This window comes from Lotus japonicus, chromosome 4, assembly GCF_012489685.1.
Source record: "Lotus japonicus ecotype B-129 chromosome 4, LjGifu_v1.2".
NCBI classification, from domain to species: Eukaryota; Viridiplantae; Streptophyta; class Magnoliopsida; order Fabales; family Fabaceae; genus Lotus; species Lotus japonicus.
In genome coordinates this window covers 13,249,493-13,271,040 of record NC_080044.1, presented here as the reverse complement: position 1 = coordinate 13,271,040, position 21,548 = coordinate 13,249,493, and the positions used below count along the sequence as shown (strand labels likewise).

The window sequence follows — 21,548 nt, the reverse complement described above, 5'->3', positions numbered from 1 at the left end:
TGGCCAGTTTGTGAGTGATCACATTGGGGTCAATCCCTGGTACATCATTGATGGTCCATGCAAAGAGATCCAAATTATCACCCAGAAGGGTGATCAATCTTTCCTCTTGCTCCTTTGTTAAACTGTTGCCGATCTTTAAAAACTTATCCTTGATTTGTACTTGCTTGGTTTCTTCCAGAGGTTGTGGGCGGAAGTCATCAGCATCGTCTCTTGGATCTAAACTAAATCCTTCTTGTGGAAAGATTTCTGCAATTCTGTGGCTTTCCTTGGCGGCCTTACGCCCATAGAGCGCCACACTCCTTAGATAACATTCTCTTGCTGCATTCTGGTCTACGCGTAGTATCCCAACCTTCCCATTGCAGGCTGGATATTTGACCGTTAAGTGGGCAGTTGAAATGATCGCGCAGACCTTGTTGAGGGTGTCCCGCCCCAACAGCACATTGTAATTGGCTCTACATGCCAAGACTAAGTACTTTACTTGAAACTTCTTCACAAACTCTCCTTCTCCAAAGGCAGTTGGTATTTCCACGTATCCCCGCACACTGACACGGTCCCCTGTAAATCCCACCAAGGTTCCTTTGTATGGCTTTAAATCTGACTCCTTTAACCCCAGGCGATCAAATGCATCTCCATAAATGATATCCGCCGAAGATCCCTGGTCTAAAAATACTTTCTTTGTCACATAATTGTTAACCCTGATTGTTACCACAATTGGATCGTTGTCATGGGGGATCACATGCGCGAAGTCCTGAGGGGTAAATATAATAGGGGAGTGATTCACCCAACACTCGCTTTCGTTCGCCTCATGTACTGAGTGTACTGCTGCGACATAGCGTTTTCTAGCCCTACTTGAAATTGCACCTCCGCCGAATCCTCCTGCAATAGATGAGCATTCCCCAACAGGATCGCCTAACTCCTCAACTATCTCCTTTCCTTTGCCTTTGTCCCCTTGGGTTATCCTAGCGGCCTCTGGCGCTGCTGTGTCTATAACAAAGTTTGCCAAATGGCCAGCCTTAATCAGACGATCAATTTCCCGCCTCAAGTTCCAACAATTATCTGTGGTGTGCCCCAACGCTTTGTGGTACTCGCACCACCTATTGGTATCCACATTAGCTGGTGGCCGCCGTGGAGGCGGTGGATACTGCACAACGTTCGTCTGCCCAACCGCCCTTAAAATGGTACTTAAGGGTGCATTCAAGTTGGTAAGTGGAACTGGTGCTGGCGTGGCACCCTGTTGGCCGGCTGGGGTCACATTGGGGCCTTGGGAATTTCTGTGCCATGTATTTTGAAACCCAGGTTTGGAGTTTTGATACGGTCCAGGTCTTGACATTCGCGGGGTTTGTGCTATCCTTGTTTCCTTCCCCGCTTTAGGTTTATCCTGTGACACCCCGCCGGATGGGGCCTGCTTGCGTCCTTCCTCTCTTTCTTGTTTTTTCTGATCATCCTGTTCAATTAATATGAATTCCTGAACATGGGCACGAAGGTCCGTCATGTCTTTTGTTGGTCGCCTCGTTAAGTCCCGATTCAAATCACCCGCCCGGAGGCCATTTTTGAAAGACGCCAAGCATACGTCCGGATTGTCCTCCTCCAACTGAACCGCCATCTTGCTGAAGCGTGCCATGTAGGTTTTTAACTTTTCGCCTGGCTGTTGATGTATGCTGATAAGATCAAACATCGTTGCTTTTGTGGTTTTATTGGCGGAGAACTGAGTCAGGAACTTGGTAGACAAATCAGTGAAATTGTCAATGGAGAAGGGTGGTTGTCTGATAAACCACTGCATCGCCATGCCTTTGAACGTTGAAGGCAGTAATCTACATTTCACCGCATCCGTTGCCCCACCAATCACCATTTTGGTGTTAAAATATCGCAGGTGTTCCATGGGATCAGTGTCGCCTGAGAAGGCGTCTAATGCCATGGTTTGTAAGTGTTTTGGTATATCCACCATGGTGATGGCTGGAACAAAAGGTTGGAACTCAACTACACCCTCCGCCTCAAGACGTTGTCCTTGCTTAAAATCTTTCCTTTGAGTCAGATACTCAACTTGGGCTTGTAACTGCTCGTTTTGGGATTGCACCTTCTGTAAAGTAACTAACATTTGTTGCAAAGCCGCGGGCGTGATACCCGTCACCACTTCCTGCGTTCTCCGTGGAGCACTAGTTTTAAAGTCTTCTAAATTCACAAAATCAGGTGGCGTTGATCGCCGCCTAACGCCTGGATCTGATTTAGCGATCAGATCTGAAGGTCTTCCCGGAGCTGCATGCCCCAACGACGCCGGCGACGGCGCCACCGAGTGGACCCCCTCCGAGGAATCCTCCTGCTCTTGCTCGTGAAGTGCGGGACGATTATTGTCCCGTCCGCCGCCGCGGCCGCCTTGCCGACCACCACCGCGCCGGCGATGATCGCGTCGGCCCACGCTGCATGAACGAGTCTCCATGGCTCGTAACTCTTACCTTCTATGTCACCGGAAGATCTAAGTCAGAGCCACAGACGGCGCCAATGTTCTATACTAGGGAGATCTGATGTAAGAGCCTGACAGAAAGTAAACCCTAGCAGAGTACTAAAAATATCATAAAAGTAATATTCTCATTAAATGTTCAAAAGGTACTTTTTACAAGGTGCTGACCACTCCTTTTATAGAGGGAGCGATCGTTGATGTGGACTTTCACTGTACTTGGGCCTGACAACCGGGGCCCAAGTCTCTATGCATATAAGACAAATCTAGAGGAATCTTCCAGCTGGCGTGTGGGCCTGGCTAAAGGAATGGGCGGGATCCCATGTTGTCCCATGAATCCCGCCAAGGCTGATTTCGTTCATCTGTTCGCTTGATTCGGGCGGGCATAGGCATCATTTATGTCCCGCCCAGTCCAGTACTAAACAAACCATCTCTGTTTGTACATCATGATACTTAAGTTGTCGGTAACATGTGACCAGTTTTATATTCTTTCAAAAGTTGTGAAGTTCTAATTAGGTTACTAAACAAATCAGTTAGTTTAGGATGCTCTATATTCTTGTGTTATAGGATTAAATTATGAAACTGATTCCTATAATACAACTCACATTCTCTTCTTATCTCTTTATCTTTTCTCTATCACATTGTTTATCCTATATCTCCAAGTAGTCCCCCACCGGTAAGGTCACTACACCATTTCTTACTTTTAGCAACAAGGGTTATATGCAACGAGCGAAATTTGTTTCTTACTCTATTGCTTTTATATTCTCATTATTTCTTTTCGGGGATGTCTAAATGACCCATGCTCAATTTTGGGTTATATCACTCATGACTTTGTTGTACCAATTATATTGTGACACGTGTCACGTTATTATCCACATCACTTGTAATATTTATTTTCGTAATATATATTTTTACTTAATTTAATTGCATAATAACCCCTACCAATTTATTTAATAGCTTAGTGCTCCTTTTTTTAAAAAATATATCCCCATTCCCCTTTCACGTTTTTCCCTTCCGTTTCAGAAACAAGAAATCGTTCTTCTCTTCGCCGGCGGCAACAGCGACCTAAATCGACGTGGTGCGATTTGATAGCTGCTTCCAAAATTTTAGAAGTGATGCTGGATAGGTGTTTGTTGCCGAAAGCTTCTACATGGGCCATAGTTGTTCAACAACTCTGCAGACCTGAGAACATTAGAAAAACCATTAGTGAGTGTTGGAGTACGTAGACTGTGTTGCTAGCTAATATCTTGTAAGATATGTTATGCTACTACAATTTCCTTGATACAACCTATTCTGGATGAAAGTCATCAAACAGAAAGGCCTGGAACGAAAGGGAAGAACAATTTCTTTTTTTGAAATGGAAGGGAAGACGTGAAAGGGGATTAGGGATTTTTTCAAAAAAAAATAGTACTAAGCTATTAAATAAATTGGTAGGGGTTATTATGCAATTAAATTAAATAATAAAATATATATAATGAAAATAAAATATTACAAGTGATGTGGATAATAACGTGACACATGTCACAATATAACTGGTATAACAAGCACTACACCAAAATATGGCTTTTACAGCGGTTTTTTTTTGGCCTTTTACAGCGGTTTTCAACGGTCCAGAACCGCTGTAGATCTCGCCGCTGTAAAAGCCTTAACAGCGGTTCTAACCGCTGTAAAAGACTCATTATTTACAGCGGTTGATTTAATAAAACCGCTGTAAATACATACCTACAACAGCGGTTCTCTAAAATAACCGCTGTACTTGAGTCTTCTTTTACAGCGGTTTCAGACGGTAACCGCTGTATTTGATAATATATATTACAGCGGTTCCACCACAGAACCGCTGTAATTTGTTTTTTTTTTTTTGTTGAATTAATTACCACACCTGTTCCGCCAAAAGATCAACATTTCTTTTTTTTTTTTTCTGAAAAGAAGATATATTGATCATAATTTAACCGAAAGGGTACACATTTCAAAAGCTATGAAAGCTGACTGCAAAATCAATACACATCACCAAACTAAAACAAGGTATAACACAGTAACATAAGCTAAAACAAGGTATAGCATATAAGCACAGTAACATCTCATGCAAACAGAACCTCTGTTCTTATAGCAAGCATATGGACAGTAATTTCATGACAGCAAAAAAAAAAAGAGTGAATCACCATTTTGGTCCCTAAGAAAGTAGGCGTCGGTCATAGTAGTCCCTAAAAATTATTAATGGTGAAAAAAATCCCTGAAAGTGTTGACGTCGGTCATAGTAGTCCCTATCTATGTTTGGCCGTTAGTCCCTGGGACGGAAAGTGCCCATGTGCCACGTAGGTTTCAATTTAGTCCCCGACGTTATCAATTTAGTCCCTAGGTAATTAAATTTAATCAAAATAATGAGTTAAAATAATAAAAATACAAGAATAGAAAATCTTAATTAAAAAAATAAAAAATAAGCCAAATAGGAAATTCTAATAAGCACAAACATATCTTTGTTTTCCGGTTTTTTTGTTTTTAGAAAAAAAATCTCAAAATAAACAAATTAAATATTTTGTTATTTCTGAAACTCAACCTACTTCAACCTCGTGCAGAACCCAATCCTCCACCCTCCTTCTCCTCCCTCCCCTTGTCCTGAACATTGCATAGAAATCAGATCTGAGGAGCTAAAACCTAGATTGAAAACCTTTGTCATGCACGGCCTGAAAACAAGGACAACCCCAACCCAACAACAAACCCCAGGAACTCGAACCCCACCATTGCAGACCCACCCACATTCGCCACCCTCTCCTCCACTTGCTCTGATTCAGTCCAGAAGGAAGCACAAAAGAAAGGAGACGAACCAGATCTATAAATGCTCAGGAACATGAAAGCAAAAGACACATTGTAATTCGTAGCCGCCGTCGGCAGTGGAGGGCGAGGTGGCAAGGGGGGAGGATCTGGATTTGGTGTTCAAAGACCCACCCATCGAAACTCCACCCCCACACGGATGACCGCCGCCGCAGAAACCTTCACCGATCTGGTGGGCCTCAATGAAGGTTGCGTCTTTGCAAGATTTTGGTGGTGATTCAGCCATGTTTTCCCAGATCTGGTGTGGCACATCCTGCAAATGTCATGCCTCTCTCTCGAGCCTCGTCCTCTCGATCTCCCTTTCGCCCCACCACCACGTCGTTGCCATGAATTTTCTGGGTGTTGGTGAAGGAGGGTGGGTGATTGCGGTTGCGGGGGGGAGGGAGAAGAAAGAGAGGGGGTGGGTAATCTGGGTTGCAGTAGGAAGGGAGGAGAAAGAGTACGGTGGGTGATTTGGTTGAAGATGATGATATTTTTTTTAAAAAAATATATTTTTCAGAAAATAAAAAGAAAACAATATTTTGATTTTTCAAAAAATAGAAATTACCTGGTACCTGCTTATTTTTTATTTTTTTAATTAAGATTTTCTATTCTTGTATTTTTATTATTTTAACTCATTGTTTTGATTAAATTTAATTACCTAGGGACTAAATTGATAACGTCGGGGACTAAATTGAAACCTACGTGGCACATAACTTGACACATGGGCACTTTCCGTCCCAGGGACTAACGGCCAAACATAGATAGGGACTACTATGACCGACGTCAACACTTTCAGGGATTTTTTTCACCATTAATAATTTTTAGGGACTACTATGACCGACGCCTACTTTCTTAGGGACCAAAAGGGTGATTCACTCAAAAAAAAACTCCCATAAATGAGTTTTTGCAATAGAAATGTGCCTTGAGTCTCCAAATCATAAGGACCCTCTCCCCATTTGAGTCTTCCAAACAAAAAAGATCAACATTTTCTAAACACAGGATATCAACTCAGCCATAAAATAAACATTTTCTGAAGCATCAATAGGTTTTACAGATAACTAGGATATTTTCAAATAATGATAATAATTCTAAACTGATCAAAGCATTTAGGAGAGTGTCTACATCTTAAAAAGGGTGGAAATTCAGCAATTCCTCTTTTCTTTTGCTCGCTTCCGGGAACTCCCGCCTTTAATCTTCCAATTTTCATTCCCAGCTGGTTTGTTTTGTTCTTCGATTTCTCGAACCTTCCGCTTCCTAGAAAAAAGTTGATAAACAACGAGTAAGTAGCCTGACGAGCATAGGAAAGTGCATGAACAAGTTTCTATTTTCATTGAGAGGCATTGTCTATTTAAGCAGACAATTATATACTTCACTGCCTATCTTACCTATAGGCTACAAGGTTTTGATCAGCAAGCAGCTCATCTGCTAATGATGCTCTCCTCTCCTTCTTTGTTAATCTTCCTGAGAAGAAGTCCAATGGAGAATCTACAACTGTTCCCATCTGATGATATTCCAATGATCCAAAAATTAAAGCTAACCATATTTGATGTAGCAAATCTATATTGAAGCATATGCTTGTCAATGATCAACATAGTAGTAGTATACAAAAATGAACTTGCCTGGAAATACTTGGGAAGTGTCTTTGATTTTGAATCACCCTTCTTGTAGTGACGCTTGGGATCAATGGCACCCCTCAACTGTTTCAAGATAAGAGCGGTGTACCAAAACAAGATTAGATAGCATGACACAAATTGACGGGATACATTCAAGTTTGTGTGTGCACCCACCCTCAAATGTACATATCCATTGCATGAAAGTTTAACTTGCTAATGTATACAATGTAGAACGAAAAAGTGTATAAAAAGGCAGAGATGTTAATACTAAAAAGCACCTTCAATAACTTGAGATCTTTCTGCAACTCAAGGGTGATGGTTTGAGCCGGCATGTTGAACCTGACAGAGATTTCAATATATTTAGATAAATATTTAATCCATTTTATAGTTTCCAACCAAGAGCAAAAGAAAAATCACGGGAAAAAATAACTGAATAAAATTGACATGAAGATATTGCTTATGTAAATGAAATGAAGATAGATGCATTTGACCTTGGATCAAATGATATCGATAGTGAGTTGTATACAAGAGATATCCAAAGCAATTTGAGAGACTGAGTCACTCCCAATTTCCCAGCCTACCTCAGCCTCCCTACCCCTTCCATGCTTATACTCCGAGTCTCATTATACAGATCCACACAAACTCCCCACAAGACAGTTAGTTTGGCCCTTCTCTCTCCTAATTCTGATAAGCAGCATTGCACCTCATGATCTGATCTGGTGCATTACTCCTCCTATGCCTCCTTTTATATAGTTTAGTGATTTAAGGCCTTGGACCCACACATTTTTTTAAAGAAAATGTTACTACCACTATAACCAGCTAACCAGTGTAAAATTAATAGATAAACAACCAACGAAATCCAAACCCTACTTGTGTTCAGAAAATGAGGATTGAGAGAACAATCTAATGCATACCAATTTTTCCCAGCAGTATCTTTAACTTGTTTTCTCAGTAACTTGTTCAATTTTCTAGGATCATTTGGAGGAGCAAAAAGGCCATCAACCAGCTCTGAAGTGGGTTTCCAAACAGTGCTTCTTGATGCCCCGATTTGAGTTTTTATATGGGATCCATTTGTGGCTTTTAATGAAGATGAAACTGGCAACGGCGGTTGCCATGTCAACCCAACCACTGGCTTCTTTTCTGGCATATTCCTAAATCAAAGTGGATTGCATAATCAGATTCCAAAAATTGTATATAATTATACATATGAGAATGACAATTTCAATCAGCTATGCTACGAAAATCAATTTAATTCTCATGAACAGAGATATAGTTTAAAACATTGGATTAATTTAAACAATATGCCAAAAAACATAATTGAACAAGAGAATAAGCTACACAAATCAAATGAGTCACAAAAGAACAAGCTAAACTCACTATGCTAACCAAAGAACTCATAAACAAACTTGGGTACAGTGTTATCAATAACGACACTCCATGGCGGAAAGCCAAAATACCACCATATATGGTGGATGCCATGGCGGCCTTAATTATGCAATTATACATACACATATTAAAAAACCTGCATAATGCAATTATACAATACAACTAATAAAAATTCTGCTAACTAATAACAACTTATATCATCAAATATAGGCTCAATATCATAGATATAATAGCAAATATCATAACAAAGGTTCAATAGATAATAGATACTAGATATATATTTATTTGAGAATAATTTATTCCCCATATATGAAAAACTACCAATTTCTAAGCACACGCTTTCCTTCTTTTTTATTAGGAAAGGTAAGCATTTACTTCTAATGAAAATTCCTCTGCAAATTCTTAAAGTTTGATAAGATTTTGGCAAACTAATTTAATAATTGATATACTATTTAGAAACAGACGAAACAGCAGGTTTGCTGATTCCTCTTTTTGTAATTGATAAGATTTTGGCAATCCTGTACTCTTGTTTGTTCAACTACTTATTCAGGTTTTCTCATTCAATCCACATTTATCCAAAAGAACCAAACAAGAGGAACATCCACAACCACAATTACTATCAAAATATGATGGTTTTGAAGGTTTTTCATTTTTCATTGTGACATAAAAAGTAGTCACTTAACAGTAATAATGATCCTAATCACAACTCAAAATCTTGAGGATGAATAACCATAAAACTCACCTAAAATCACAACGCAGTGAAGACAAATAATGGAGAACTTGGAATCTAATTAGGTAATTTGTCAATTCCTATAATTGAAGGCTCTAGTATTATTTTTTCATCTAGTGCTGGTACCCCACAACCACAAAGAGAACAAGAAAAGACAACACAACATAACACACTTAAGTTAAACAGTTGCTATTTTATTTGTATATTCTTAGAACATGTTAAACAAGCTGCCGACACTTATTTCCCGAACCTACCCTGTTTCTGCAGCCAGTGAGGCTTGGTTCCAAGCCTTTCAATATTTATCATCCATTGCTTTATTCACCTTTCAAACCTCACACTTTATCTCACTCTTCTGAGTGTGTGTGTGTCCCCTTTCTCATCATCATGATTCATAACCAATATCTTTTACTGCATAAACTACTCCCTCCTCCATCCGGTCCGTGGTTTTGCTATTTACCCCTATGCTAGTGCAACTTTCCCCCATGCCCCCCACATAGAAGATTTCAGTGAATGATTTGAAGCTACCTAATTGATATTTGAACTGATACTCTTAGCTGTAAAGCCAAAATTGAAGCTACCTAATTGATATTCATAACCAAACACAGTGTGAATAGAACAAACAAAAGAGTAATAGCATAGAGTATGGAGAAAATTTCAGGAAATTTCAACAGCAGCAAAACCAACTCAGACCCTAGGCTGTGCAGTTACAAAAATGAAGAACATCATAGCATCAGATCAAAGTATTACCTTATGAGGAAGAGGAAAATTGCTTGTGGAGAGGATTGAGGAACAATGGAAGGTTGATAATGAGAACAGGGCAACAACCGTGCAGGAAGCGACCCAAAACAAGAGAGGCGGAAGGGATGGAGGCGGCGACGGCGGAGGCAGGAGGTGGCGAGGGCTTTGAGAGAAGTAGCAGGTCGAGATTATGTCGTGAGTGGAAGTGGCTGAGCTTCTCCTTTTTGAGGCCTAGAGATGTTGGGGTGATCATTCGGGAGAAACGAGGTTGTTTGGCTGAGGAGAGAAGGAGGGTTAGGGAAATGATGAAAAGGGTTTTTCGATTTGGCCATGGAAGATGGTGGTGTTGGCCGGTGGGAATGGCGAGGACTAGTGAGGTTGCAGAGTGGTGAGATGTAACTGGAAAAATAAGGGTTTGCAGTTATAGATGTAATTTTACAAAATCAATAGAGAAAATAATACTTATATATACAAAACGAATAAACTGACAAAAAGCGTGTAACAGCCCAGTGGAAAGGAACATTTTTTGAACCATTTATTAAAGAAATCAACTAAATCTTATATTAATCTATCATAAAGTGAATCTACCCTAGTGGAAAGACTATTGTGTTTTTCTTAAGGGAACCTGGGTTCGATCCCATACAAAACCTGAATTTTTGATTTTTATTATTTACGTTACTTTTACAGCGGTTAGTTTAATAAACGCTATAAATAATGGAACCTATTTTTTACAGCGGTCAGTATATAAAACGCTATAAAAGCCTGTTACCGCTCCGTGTTTTTGTGTTTACAGCGCCTTCTAAGAGAACCGCTGTTAAAAGGTAATGCTTTTACAGCGGTTAGTTTAATAAAACGCTGTAATAGCCCATCAACCGCTCCGTGTTTGTGTTGTTACGGCGGCTGCCACCTAAACCGCTGTAAAAGGGGCGCTGTAAAAGCCCTTTTCTGGTGTAGTGAAGGCCATGAGTGATATAACCCAAAATTGAACCGAGTCATTTAGACAACCCCTTTCTTTTCCTTATAATTTCATCAATAAAATGGTTTTAATACACTCGTTTTCTCTTCTTCTATTTGCATAATTTAGCTTATTTTCTTGCCACATTATCTATTGATCATATTTCTCTCTTGTGTTTTTGTATTTCTCCAAGCGTGAATAAAATTTTGATGTGAAAGTGTGAAATGATCCATGCTTTTATTTTCTAAACCATTTGAAAATTAGTTTACAAGTTGATTTGGCAGATGCTTGTTGCCACTTGATTCCCTCCACCCTCATAATACAATATAAACATTCGTTGCCCACAACTATTGGAGCACACCACCTACCACAATTAAATAGCACATATATACAAAACAAAGAGCACCAATGCACGGTTCAAGGCAACATGTGCCGCCAACTCCATTTCCTTTGATCTCTTACGAAACAGACACAAATCATAAAGTAACCCTCATAGATCAATTTTATTTGTTTAAAATCAACCCTCAATAATGGACCATCCACCACCACGAACCGCCACTATCGGTCAAAGGCTCAAGTACTCAAGCTGCAATATCATGGCAAATGTGTCTAAGCAACACCGGAACAACAATATCCGGCGAGCTCAGCTGCGGCAAATGCCCCTCCGTTGACATGACCTCCACGATAGACTCACCGCCAACATGCTGGTGGAGATACTCCGCCACCACTACCGGAACCGCCAGGTCTTTCTTGCTTTGTATGATGTGACATGGCACAGTTACCAGGCTTAGTACTTGCCTCATGTCACTTTGAAAAATTGTCTGCAATACGCTTAAGGCTATGTCTGGCCTCATGTTGAACAAGGTTCTGCTGAATTCCTGCACCGCCACTGACTCCATGTCTCCTCCGATAGCCATCGGGGCCCAGCCTGAACACCATGCTTTGTAATTCGCCGCCATGGCATCGAATAACTGGTCCAAATCTTCTTGCTCAAAGCCTCCGAAGTAATCTACATCGTTCAAATACCTTAACCCACAAAACCAAAACACACACGCAACATATATAATTAGTAAATTAATTGACTAATCTACTATATGATGTACACATTTAAATAAAATTTAAATTGCAATAGTGTAATGGATTTTTGAGTCCTTGAATCCGCATCTCTATCACAGTTGCGGTTACATCAACCCACACTAGTAATTACACAATGCAGGTTTTCTCATTGACTTCTTGGCGTGGATGTCTCAACGGACCAAAAGGCTAGCGTAAGAGCATCCGTCTAAAGGTCGGGCAGAACACTTAAGAAGGAGCTCCCCGCCTCGCTCGGCCATGAGATTAATAAGTTAATGTAAAGTTCACTTGCTCACTCAAACCCCTTGTTTAAGGGGTCTCCCTCACACTTGTTGAGACAGTTGTTAGTGACTCTAACCCTATAAATATAGGATTTATAGTCTATTTACATAATATTTTCATTCAAAGAAATTTACGAATTCTACTTAAGTTTCTGAGAACTACTCTCACTCAAACACTGACTTAGGCTTTGTTTGGTTGGAGGAAGGGAAAAGAAAAAGAAATTAGTCTAAATTCACTTCTCGATTTCCGTGTTTTATTTCCTTTCTCTTTTTCTTCCCCCAACCAAATATAGCATTAGAGTATTTTCTGTAGGTACTCCACTACTCCATGGAACCTGAAGCTCAGTCGTGACATTTTACCGCTACCATGTTATCTCCATGTGATTCTATACCTTAACCGAGAGAGATTCGCATAGAATTCTCAGAACCGAGTAAGTGGCAACCGCAACGTGTGCAAAACAGCAATTTCAAATATCAAATAATTGAGAATTGAATTAGTAGTTCTGTTATCGTAGTAATTACCTGGGCGAAGCTGAAACCATGATGAGCTTGGAGAAAAGATCAGGACGAGAAATTGAAGCAATGGTACCAATCATGCCAGAAACTGAGTGACCAACAAAGATGCAAGAACGGACTTGAAGCTCTTCTAAGATGGCGAGCAAGTCATAAGCATAGCCTTGTAAGGTTGAGTAGCGGTCAAAATCGAAGTAATCAGGATTGGTGGTTCCAGCTCCCATGTTGTCATAGAGAAGGACGCGAAAGTCGTCGTTGAGGAGGTGAGGGACAAGGTGTTTCCACACGGATTGGTCGGTGCCGAAACCGTGAGCTAGAACTATGAACCTTGAACCTGATCCTAAGACTTTGACGTTGTGAGCTTCTTCCACTATCCCCATGGTTTGATTTGATTAACTAAGTTTCTGTTTCAGTCTTCTAGAGTTTCAGACTATATATTGCTCCATATATATTTGGGCCAGAGAAGGAATTGATCTACCAACGCCAATGGAGAGAACCACCAAACCAAAATAAAAATGATTATTCGAACAAATATTCCTCTATATGTCCTTTTCAAAAATTAATAAAACAGAATGTGAACATGTATTTTCCATTTTATTATTAAAAACGTAATTAAAATATAGGATGTGATTAAGAATATACTGTACAAGATTGATTATATAAGAATTTACAAGATTGAATATAGCAAGGACAAAGCTAACTCAATTGAAACTTCAACGGCATGATATCAATTTAAAATACATGATTTTTACCTTGTTTTCCTTATGGTTTTATATTATATTGTGACATAATTTTTACAAAACTTGTGTACTCTATGGTAGATTTGCAATAAGCAGGTAAAAAGTTGGAAAGAGAAAATATAGTGGAAAAACAAGTAAAATTGAGCACAAAGTGAAGACTTGCGTATTGAAAAGGAAGCCTGGTTATGCTCTATTAAATTGAAGAGTCATTGACTGTGTCAAGCCTTACACACTCGTGGATGTCATTCAATAGCCACCGATGTGTCCTTTAAGTAGCACGGTCGTGCTTATCGCCTAATTAGAGAGTTTAATTTTGATCTAATGATTTCTACTACATGAGGGTTGAAGGCCAAGGCAGGGCATCATGCAACAGTGCTAACACACTAGAAAAGGCTATCACGAATAACATTGAGCTATTGGAGAAAAAAAAAAAAAAGGCAGAAGACAGAAGGATTGAAGAACTTAATGTTTTCAAATCTCTGGAAGATGTTAGCTACTAGGGATTGTATGCCTTCTTATTTTATGATTATGTGTAGCTAAGCATCCTCTCTTGAGGTTGCAATGTAGGAGATTATTTGAACCCAAGTTTTTATACTTGTTGTTTCTATTTCGTTTATAATTTGTGTAGTTTCTTTATGTGCTTAATCCTATACGCAGTAATTAATCGTATCAATAGTAGGGTAGCTTACTCCTAATGAGGGGAATTAGTCTATGGAATATTAAAGAGAATTAAGTGTAAGGAATTAGTTTTGGTGCGTAGGCTGAGGTATTAGGATTAGTTTTCGTATGCTTTCAACTGGTCTATGATTAGGTACTGAAATATCACATAGGTATAGTCTTTGTTTTAATCTTTATTCAAGAAATCACATATGCATGATGGTTGTGGCTAGGTAGTGTCATTGGGTAGGTAGTGTAGGTATAACCTGGCAGCTTATCTAGCACTTGAGAAGTAGAGTTGACATATATGATTCTTATGCAACATTGATAAAATCAGGGGAGATGATTTAATTAGTTTTCCCTCTAGAGTGTTTTCTCTAGCTGATCCTCAACTTTGTTTGTTATTTGCTTTGCTTGCATGATCACAACACCAACTTCCAAACTAATATTTTCTTGACCTATGAACTCATCCGCGTATAATTGGTTTGTTTACTTAGTCCCTTGGGTACGATAATTGAGACTTCCATATCCTATACTACTTAGAGCAATAGGGTGCTTTTGCATTTTTGTGTGTGTATTTAAACGCAACAAGTTTTTCGCGCTATTGTTAGGGATTATGTTTAAACAATTAATTTTCATAGATTAAGATTTTTCTTGGTTTGTGTTTTTCATGTTTTCTGTTATTTTTCATTTTGGTAGATGTACATGGTCGTATCCCTTGACACACACGGTCGTGTCTACTTGATATCACGATTGTGCTCTTAAAAAATATTATGTTTTTTTTTTTATCTTTCTTGTGTAGTGTAGGTGCATGTTAACCCCTCTTGTGAACCTGTTATACAATTTCACTTGAAATTGAAACAACAACTCATAGCCATATGTTAAAAAGAGAGTGAAGAGAAAGGCTATGGTGGCAAAAGAAGCACCACCTGAAGCAACACTGCAATAGTTCTTCACTCCCACCATTAGAGTGACAGACAACATATGTCATCTTGCAATCGTTGTTGCATATTCAAGTTGAAGATAGCGCTCCTATCATATTGATGGTCCATAATGTTTGACAATTCCATGCAAGGCCAAGATTTGTTGGTTCATCTGAATAAAGTTCCTCATAATCACAAGCAATGTCAAGTACAAGAATATTCTTGTAGACATTATTCACCTTGGGTTATTCTCATTCTCCTTAGAGGATAGGGTGTCAAATTGGATCAATTCCTTTCTCGATGATTGCATAAATACATGGCAGGGTTGTGCCAAGAAGTTCTTGATAAGTACCAGCTTTCAAAGTCTTGCAAGCTGCAAAAAGTATATCATGAACTTTGCTCAGCTGGAGAAATAGTCACTATATGAGGTGTGGGGGAGATTTAAGGAGTCCCTCATATTGTGTCCTCGCCATGGTTATTTTGAAGGCAAGTTGGTACAACCCATTACTATGGAATTAGGTTATTTTTCTTCCTATGGCTCTCCCCTCCTTCATCACCAATGTCGTTGTCACGCTGAAACCCTGTCGCCGCCCACCAACATCACAATCCCATCGTTGCAGCAATACAACCTTGCACCACACTCCTTTCTTCCATGATTTTTTCTTCTGAATTTGAAACCGCACCAGGTCTCACCGTCTCAAACCAAGTAGCAACCCTCAACCCCCCATTAGAAACCCAAACCTCCAGCTAGTTGATATTGAAATTTTGAATTAAATAATACTATGTGCAATAAGGCTGGGGGACGGGTCACCTAGAACAATCAAGGGGCAGTTTCGAGTAGAAGTACAACTAGAGGCCTCGACCATACATAGCGAACTCCAGCTCTAAAAGGCATTTGAAGACACAAAGGCTCTCGAGGAGTCTCTAGCACCTAGATGATTCTCACATCATATCTCGAGGAGACCAACGGTGTTCATGGAATCCATGACGCTTATCTACTTCGCTTCAAGTTTGAAGAGGTAAAGGCCCTCGGGAAGCCACATAGCACGTGTCATTTTTTTTAAAGGCCAAAGAACTAGCATATAAGATAGCATAAGGGGTTCTATAACTCATATACAAATAGAGAGAAAGAAATAACAAAACCAACACTGATGCAAAGAACTAGTACAAGAAATAATTTCTAGTGCAAGGGAAAATATGTGAGCCACCATGCACTCCAAAGCAAGCCAAGCTAGACATCCAGAATCAGCTTAGATCTAGCAATCGCGTACTATTCCAACCAGCACGACAGAAAGCCAAACAGGACCTCGTAGCATCCTCACACCCTCCTCATAGCACATATGTAAAGCACAAAATTATGAAAATACTCCATGGCAACCAAACAGTCAAGGTTCAGACCCAAAGTTCACAATTATGAGGTATCACAAATGCTCGACCAGCTATTCCCCAACAATGCTTACTGCTTACCAAACCAGCAATAAACATCATTGATATGATATCACTTAGCCCAATTAAACTTCTTCAAGACATAGGTTGAGATTCGAGTCCCACTCATAAAAAAAGGAACGAAAGCCCCTAAGCTTACACCTAAGCCATTTCCAAGAACATAATTTAATTGAGATAAGGGTTTTCTCCACATTTAAAGCACCATATCTAAATATTACCTCATTCCTTATGAGCCATAGTGACAAAGTACATGTCGTAATTCAAAGTTTGAACTTTCTAAGGTTGGAAGAATAAAAAATCCATGTTCGCAACAAGAAGGATCCAGAACCCACGATCTGAAGAATCTAGAGGTTCAATACAACACCTCGCCCTCATGACAAAACAACTAGGCATGATTAGACAATGGGTGCGTGGAGAGCAAACCAGGGTTTTAAGGACAAGGAACTCCAAAGAACAACTTAGATTAAGGCAGTTGTCTTTTCATGTAAATTGCTCCTAGGACTAGTTAGTTACTTTCAATTTCCAGTACTATAAATAGATCAATGTAATATTGGAATAAGAGTCGGAAACTGAAATACTAACACTCTAAATCATCCACATGCCGATCACATAGACAAGAGGCTACACTAGTTAATGTATAATAGTTCCTTCCACCCTTTTTTCCTTCCATTTTATGAAATTAATTCAATATACTTTTCTACAAATATCTTTATAGCTTTCTTTTTTATTTTATTTTCTTACAACTTTTTTTACAAGCTTTTCTTTACTATTTATGCATCTTTTGCTTTCAATTGTTTGTTTTTAATGCATTAATTCGCTCCCCGGAGCACCCCTTTTCAAAAATGAAATCTTGGTCCACCAGAACTTTGATTACACTTGTTATCACTGAATAACTTGCACGCATTTACCAATCACTACTTCGAAACTAGAGTCTGAGTTCACCGGGGACTTTGATTCACTGGGTTATCATCGGATAATTTGGCGATCTTCACTCCCTGTGAGTTAAAACCTTTGTGAAAATCTAAGTCTTAGGTTCACCAGAGACTAAATGTCACGAGTTATCATCAAATAGCTCTGTGGTTTTCTAAATTACTTTTCACAAACCAACACCTTTTCGAAGCTCAATCGCATATGAGAACTTATAAATCATCAAAGAAAATTAGTCCACACCCTTAGGACCTGATCCAAGTCTTAGATTACTTTTGGAATTCATTTGTTTGAGCAGGAAACACAGGGCACAATTTCCCACTTAAACACAGCCACAACTTAACATGAGCCTCTACCACTTGCGTAGACAACGACGACATCATGAAGAAATGGCGTAGAAATTATTAGACAAAGGAAGAGATGTGGCTGAGTGTTTTGTGTACGGTTATTCAAGGTTTACGTGGCTCCGAACTATGGTGGGTGAGGAGTTTGGCGGTGATTTAGGAGGGGATTCAGTAGAATTGGGAGTTTAGGGTTTGGAGGTGGAAGTTTTTTGGACTTGAGGGTGGTGGAAGAGGTGGAGAGAAGGAGGAACCCTTGAGAAGAATGAGGAGAGGGGGATCGATCCACCTCTACTTTGAGAGGAACTGCTCCGTCTTAGAGATAAGGTTGTCTTAAGAGAAGTCTTCGATCATCTCCATATACTCATCGGCTAAAAGAAACGAGAATAAAAGGACCTATAGAAGATGAAAGGACCCAAAGTATAAAAAACCACCTTGTTGGCAAACTCCAGCTCCAATGCAGCGGGGCAGATGACAAGAACACCCTAGAAGACCGTAAATGGAGCAAAACACACACGATCATGTTTAAGTTGACAACTCTTGGAGTTATTACTTTGTGATTTGTAACGCCCTGATTTTCAAGGGTCACGGTAACAACTTGATAAAATAAATATGCAATGTTTTCCAAAATCATACATAAGCACGAGTATATATTTTTTTTCTTTTCAAATGTACTTCCAAAACATGTCTTGCATACTCCCAACTACAAAGGGATTTACATCAAGCCTTGAACAAGGCGAGTACCCGAAACCCTAATATAAATTTCTAAAATCATTATGCAAGCTTCAACCAATAATGGTTAACTCTCTAACCCAAGGCTCTAACTCTACACCCGACTCTATTCTTCAAGTCTTCCACAGTTCTTCAAGTTCTCCTCTCCGACTCGTACGAAGGTCAAGACAACAAATAGCAAACAGAAAGGGTTAACTCCATATAACTACCACATATAAAAGAGAAAATCATGCTATTCAAATTTGATTAATTAGCATGGTAAATAAACTAGCAATTTAACTCAAATTAGATGACAATTCATCCTATCGATCATGAAATCAAATCATGTATTTAACATAATTAAACGATATGGTTTTAAAACAGATATTAACAAAACTTAATAAAATAAACTAACTCGTAAATCAATAACTTAACAGCATAGATAAATTCAGATAACGATAACTTCGACAGTATAGATGTAGATCAAAATTTCAACAAAACCAACAATACAAATCAACTCATATATCAACAAAACCCACAATGTAAATCAAATCAGATATCGTCAAGCCAACAATATAATCAATTCAGATATCAACAACCTCAACAATATAACAACCAATCAGATATCAATAATCCTCAACAATATAACAATAAATCAAATATCAATAATCCTCATCAATATCAATTAAACAATAACGTCTCGCAAGACGGGAGAGTCATGTGAAAACATTCACTCCACTGCTGTAACACCCCGATTTCGGTGGTGTCACTTTAGTAACCAAAAGTAAACTTAATGCGGAAAAACGTGAAATATTTTTTTTCCGATAATAACTAAGACAAGACTGAATTAAATAAAACCCAAAAGCGAAAAGTAATAGAGCTAATATACAATATATAAACAGCCCCCGCTGTAAGTAACAACCTCGTCACGAGTAACCTCCAGTGACGGAAAGAAAAGTGTAGCGCCCGAAGGCAAAATGTACAAACCAAATCTAAAGGTAAGTGTCCGCAACACTATCCCTCAAAACTGAGAATAAGCTGGCCCATCGGCCTGAAACAAGACCTCCTAAGTCCAACCAACTCTCTGTGATTCCCGTAAAGAAACCACACAAAAAGCTATAGGTGGGAAACTACCCTGTCCCGAATGAAACAAATAATGTTCAGAGCTAAGACTCTACTCCTACACTAATCCCATCTCGAGGAGCTCACACTAACACTCAATCCTACATGCTAGCATGATCGTCGTCCGAATTCGAAATCCAGAACGACCTAGTCTACATACACCATCCGTCCTTTGCTCGCTATCGCGATGCGCTCCTGTTCCAGCATCCCAACTCTAGTTTCCCCCGAAGGGTGAACCGTCGTGAACCAGTCCGCCAAAGACATCTGACAAAGGGCGTTTGTCCGCCAAAGCACACACAGAAGACGCGAGGGTCAACTCCAAAGAATTACATAAATAATAGCACCAATAGATATAGATAAGAGAATAGCCACTTAGGCTTATAGCTAGGGATAACATCCTAGGGTTGCATATTCCATAATGAACTTAACAGCAATAATAACAATTAACATGTTCCAAATAGGATTAACAAATAACAATCACACTCGACAACTAAATCAGTATGCATGAATGCAGGATGATTAGTCAAACAACGTCTCCGACTCTCACTCGACACGTCGCCACGTGTTCTAGGTAAATTAAAGTCTCTAAAAGCTTACCCTAAGGTAAAGTCGATTCTGCGACAAAAGACACTTCTTCACATCAACATAGTAACTCCTGATGATCTCCGGATCGTCCGACTCATCTCAATCCGATGGTCACAACTGCTCCACAAGCAAAGAGTATCACATACTCGGAAACTACCGGTTTCCCGGACTTATCCCCAGGATAGCCCAACAATTAGGCATGTCAAGTCGATCCAACCCCTTGGGTTGAACATACGGACTCGCACACGCAACAAATGACAACGCCAAGTCGGTTCACTCAAAAGAGTCGAACATACGGACATTGCGCGTGTCCAATGACTATCGCCGAATCGATCCAATCCATCGGATTGAACATACGGATCCGCGCGAGTCGAAAGGTTATCGCTGAATCGATCCAATCCCTCGGATTGAACATACGGATTCACGCGAGGTAAAATGGCAATCGCTGAATCGATCCAATCCCTCTGATTGAACATACAGACTCACGCGTGCCTGAGTGACTACCGCCGAATCGATCCAATCCATCGGATTGAATATACGGATTCGCGCGTGTCGAAAAGTTGTCGCTGAATCGATCCAATCCCTCGGATTGAACATACGGATTCACGCGAGGTAAAATGGCAATCGCTGAATCGATCCAATCCCTCTGATTGAACATACGGACTCACGCGTGCCTGAGTGACTACCGCCGAATCGATCCAATCCATCAGATTGAATATACGAATTCGCGCGTGTCAACAATTATTGCCGAATCGGCCCAACCCGTCGGGTTTGGACATACGGATTCGCGCCGCAAGGTCGAAGATACACCCAACAACATAGCTGCTCCAACAGCACAACCACAATAGCTGCTCCAACAGCACAACAACAAACGCTGCTCCAACAGCACCACAACATCTACATACTCGAAGCCTCTCAACTTTCTCAATGCTGGGATCCGACGACACTTCTCGTTTTCCAAAACTATGATTTGCATCCAAAGCTTCCTTCCGAGATTATTACCATTACTTAAAGATTTAGAGGTTGTTTAATGTCTTATGAGTTTTCTTTACAAAATAATTATCCTTTTAGTCTTATCGCGAATCCTATAAGTTCTCGGGATCTCTTAATCCCCAAACGACTCCAGAGAATGTCTCGATCCATACAACACCACAACAAGGCCCGAATCTCATTCGTCCTTTCAAGCTTTCTCAAAACTCTCAAAATAAAATCGGCATGACCTGCCCGCTTTTCTCACCGTTCAGAAACTCAGATTATAGTGCAAAAGCAGAATTAACTCATCATAATCAATTAACATGTCATATGTCAATATCTTAAGCAATAACCACATAGCACCTAGCATATAAGGCATGCACCACACATCCTAAATTACCCAATTAGCACTTAGCATGTCATTCACTCATCAAAAGCATTCAGTAGATGCATCATCTACATTGTCAGCCGAAGCCTCAGAAAACATTTTCCAATCACACACAATTCCAGTGCATAAACAGTAAACAATGTCGAAACATCGACCCTAAGCATTAACTAGAGATTCAGTGAG

The 21,548-nt window shown here is 39.7% G+C and overlaps 2 protein-coding genes across 2 annotated transcripts; both read right to left on the bottom strand.

Annotated features, from left to right (window-relative positions):
• Window positions 1-6,025: 6,025 nt before the first annotated feature.
• Window positions 6,026-10,157, bottom strand: LOC130715080 (rRNA-processing protein fcf2-like). Its single transcript, XM_057565080.1, has 6 exons — window positions 9,740-10,157; window positions 7,791-8,027; window positions 7,155-7,215; window positions 6,883-6,960; window positions 6,649-6,764; window positions 6,026-6,517 (listed from the first exon to the last, which is right to left on the bottom strand). Exons 2-6 carry the CDS (start codon window positions 8,021-8,023, stop codon window positions 6,406-6,408), a joined length of 600 nt encoding a protein of 199 aa, XP_057421063.1. The 5' UTR covers window positions 8,024-8,027; window positions 9,740-10,157; the 3' UTR covers window positions 6,026-6,405.
• Window positions 10,158-10,903: 746 nt separating this feature from the next.
• LOC130715318 (probable esterase D14L) lies at window positions 10,904-13,052 on the bottom strand. Its single transcript, XM_057565399.1, has 2 exons — window positions 12,563-13,052; window positions 10,904-11,711 (listed from the first exon to the last, which is right to left on the bottom strand). Exons 1-2 carry the CDS (start codon window positions 12,931-12,933, stop codon window positions 11,267-11,269), a joined length of 816 nt encoding a protein of 271 aa, XP_057421382.1. The 5' UTR covers window positions 12,934-13,052; the 3' UTR covers window positions 10,904-11,266.
• Between the last annotated feature and the right edge of the window lie 8,496 nt (window positions 13,053-21,548).

Coding starts and splice junctions, on each gene's coding strand:
- LOC130715080 (XM_057565080.1), bottom strand. CDS start 8,023: ATGCCAGAAAAGAAGCCAGTGGTTGGGTTGACATGGCAACCGCCGTTG. Junction 7,216..7,790: donor GATACTGCTGGGAAAAATTG/GTATGCATTAGA, acceptor AATCTCTGTCAG/GTTCAACATGCCGGCTCAAA. Junction 6,765..6,882: donor CACTTCCCAAGTATTTCCAG/GCAAGTTCATTT, acceptor GAATATCATCAG/ATGGGAACAGTTGTAGATTC.
- LOC130715318 (XM_057565399.1), bottom strand. CDS start 12,933: ATGGGGATAGTGGAAGAAGCTCACAACGTCAAAGTCTTAGGATCAGGT. Junction 11,712..12,562: donor ATGGTTTCAGCTTCGCCCAG/GTAATTACTACG, acceptor TTGTGGGTTAAG/GTATTTGAACGATGTAGATT.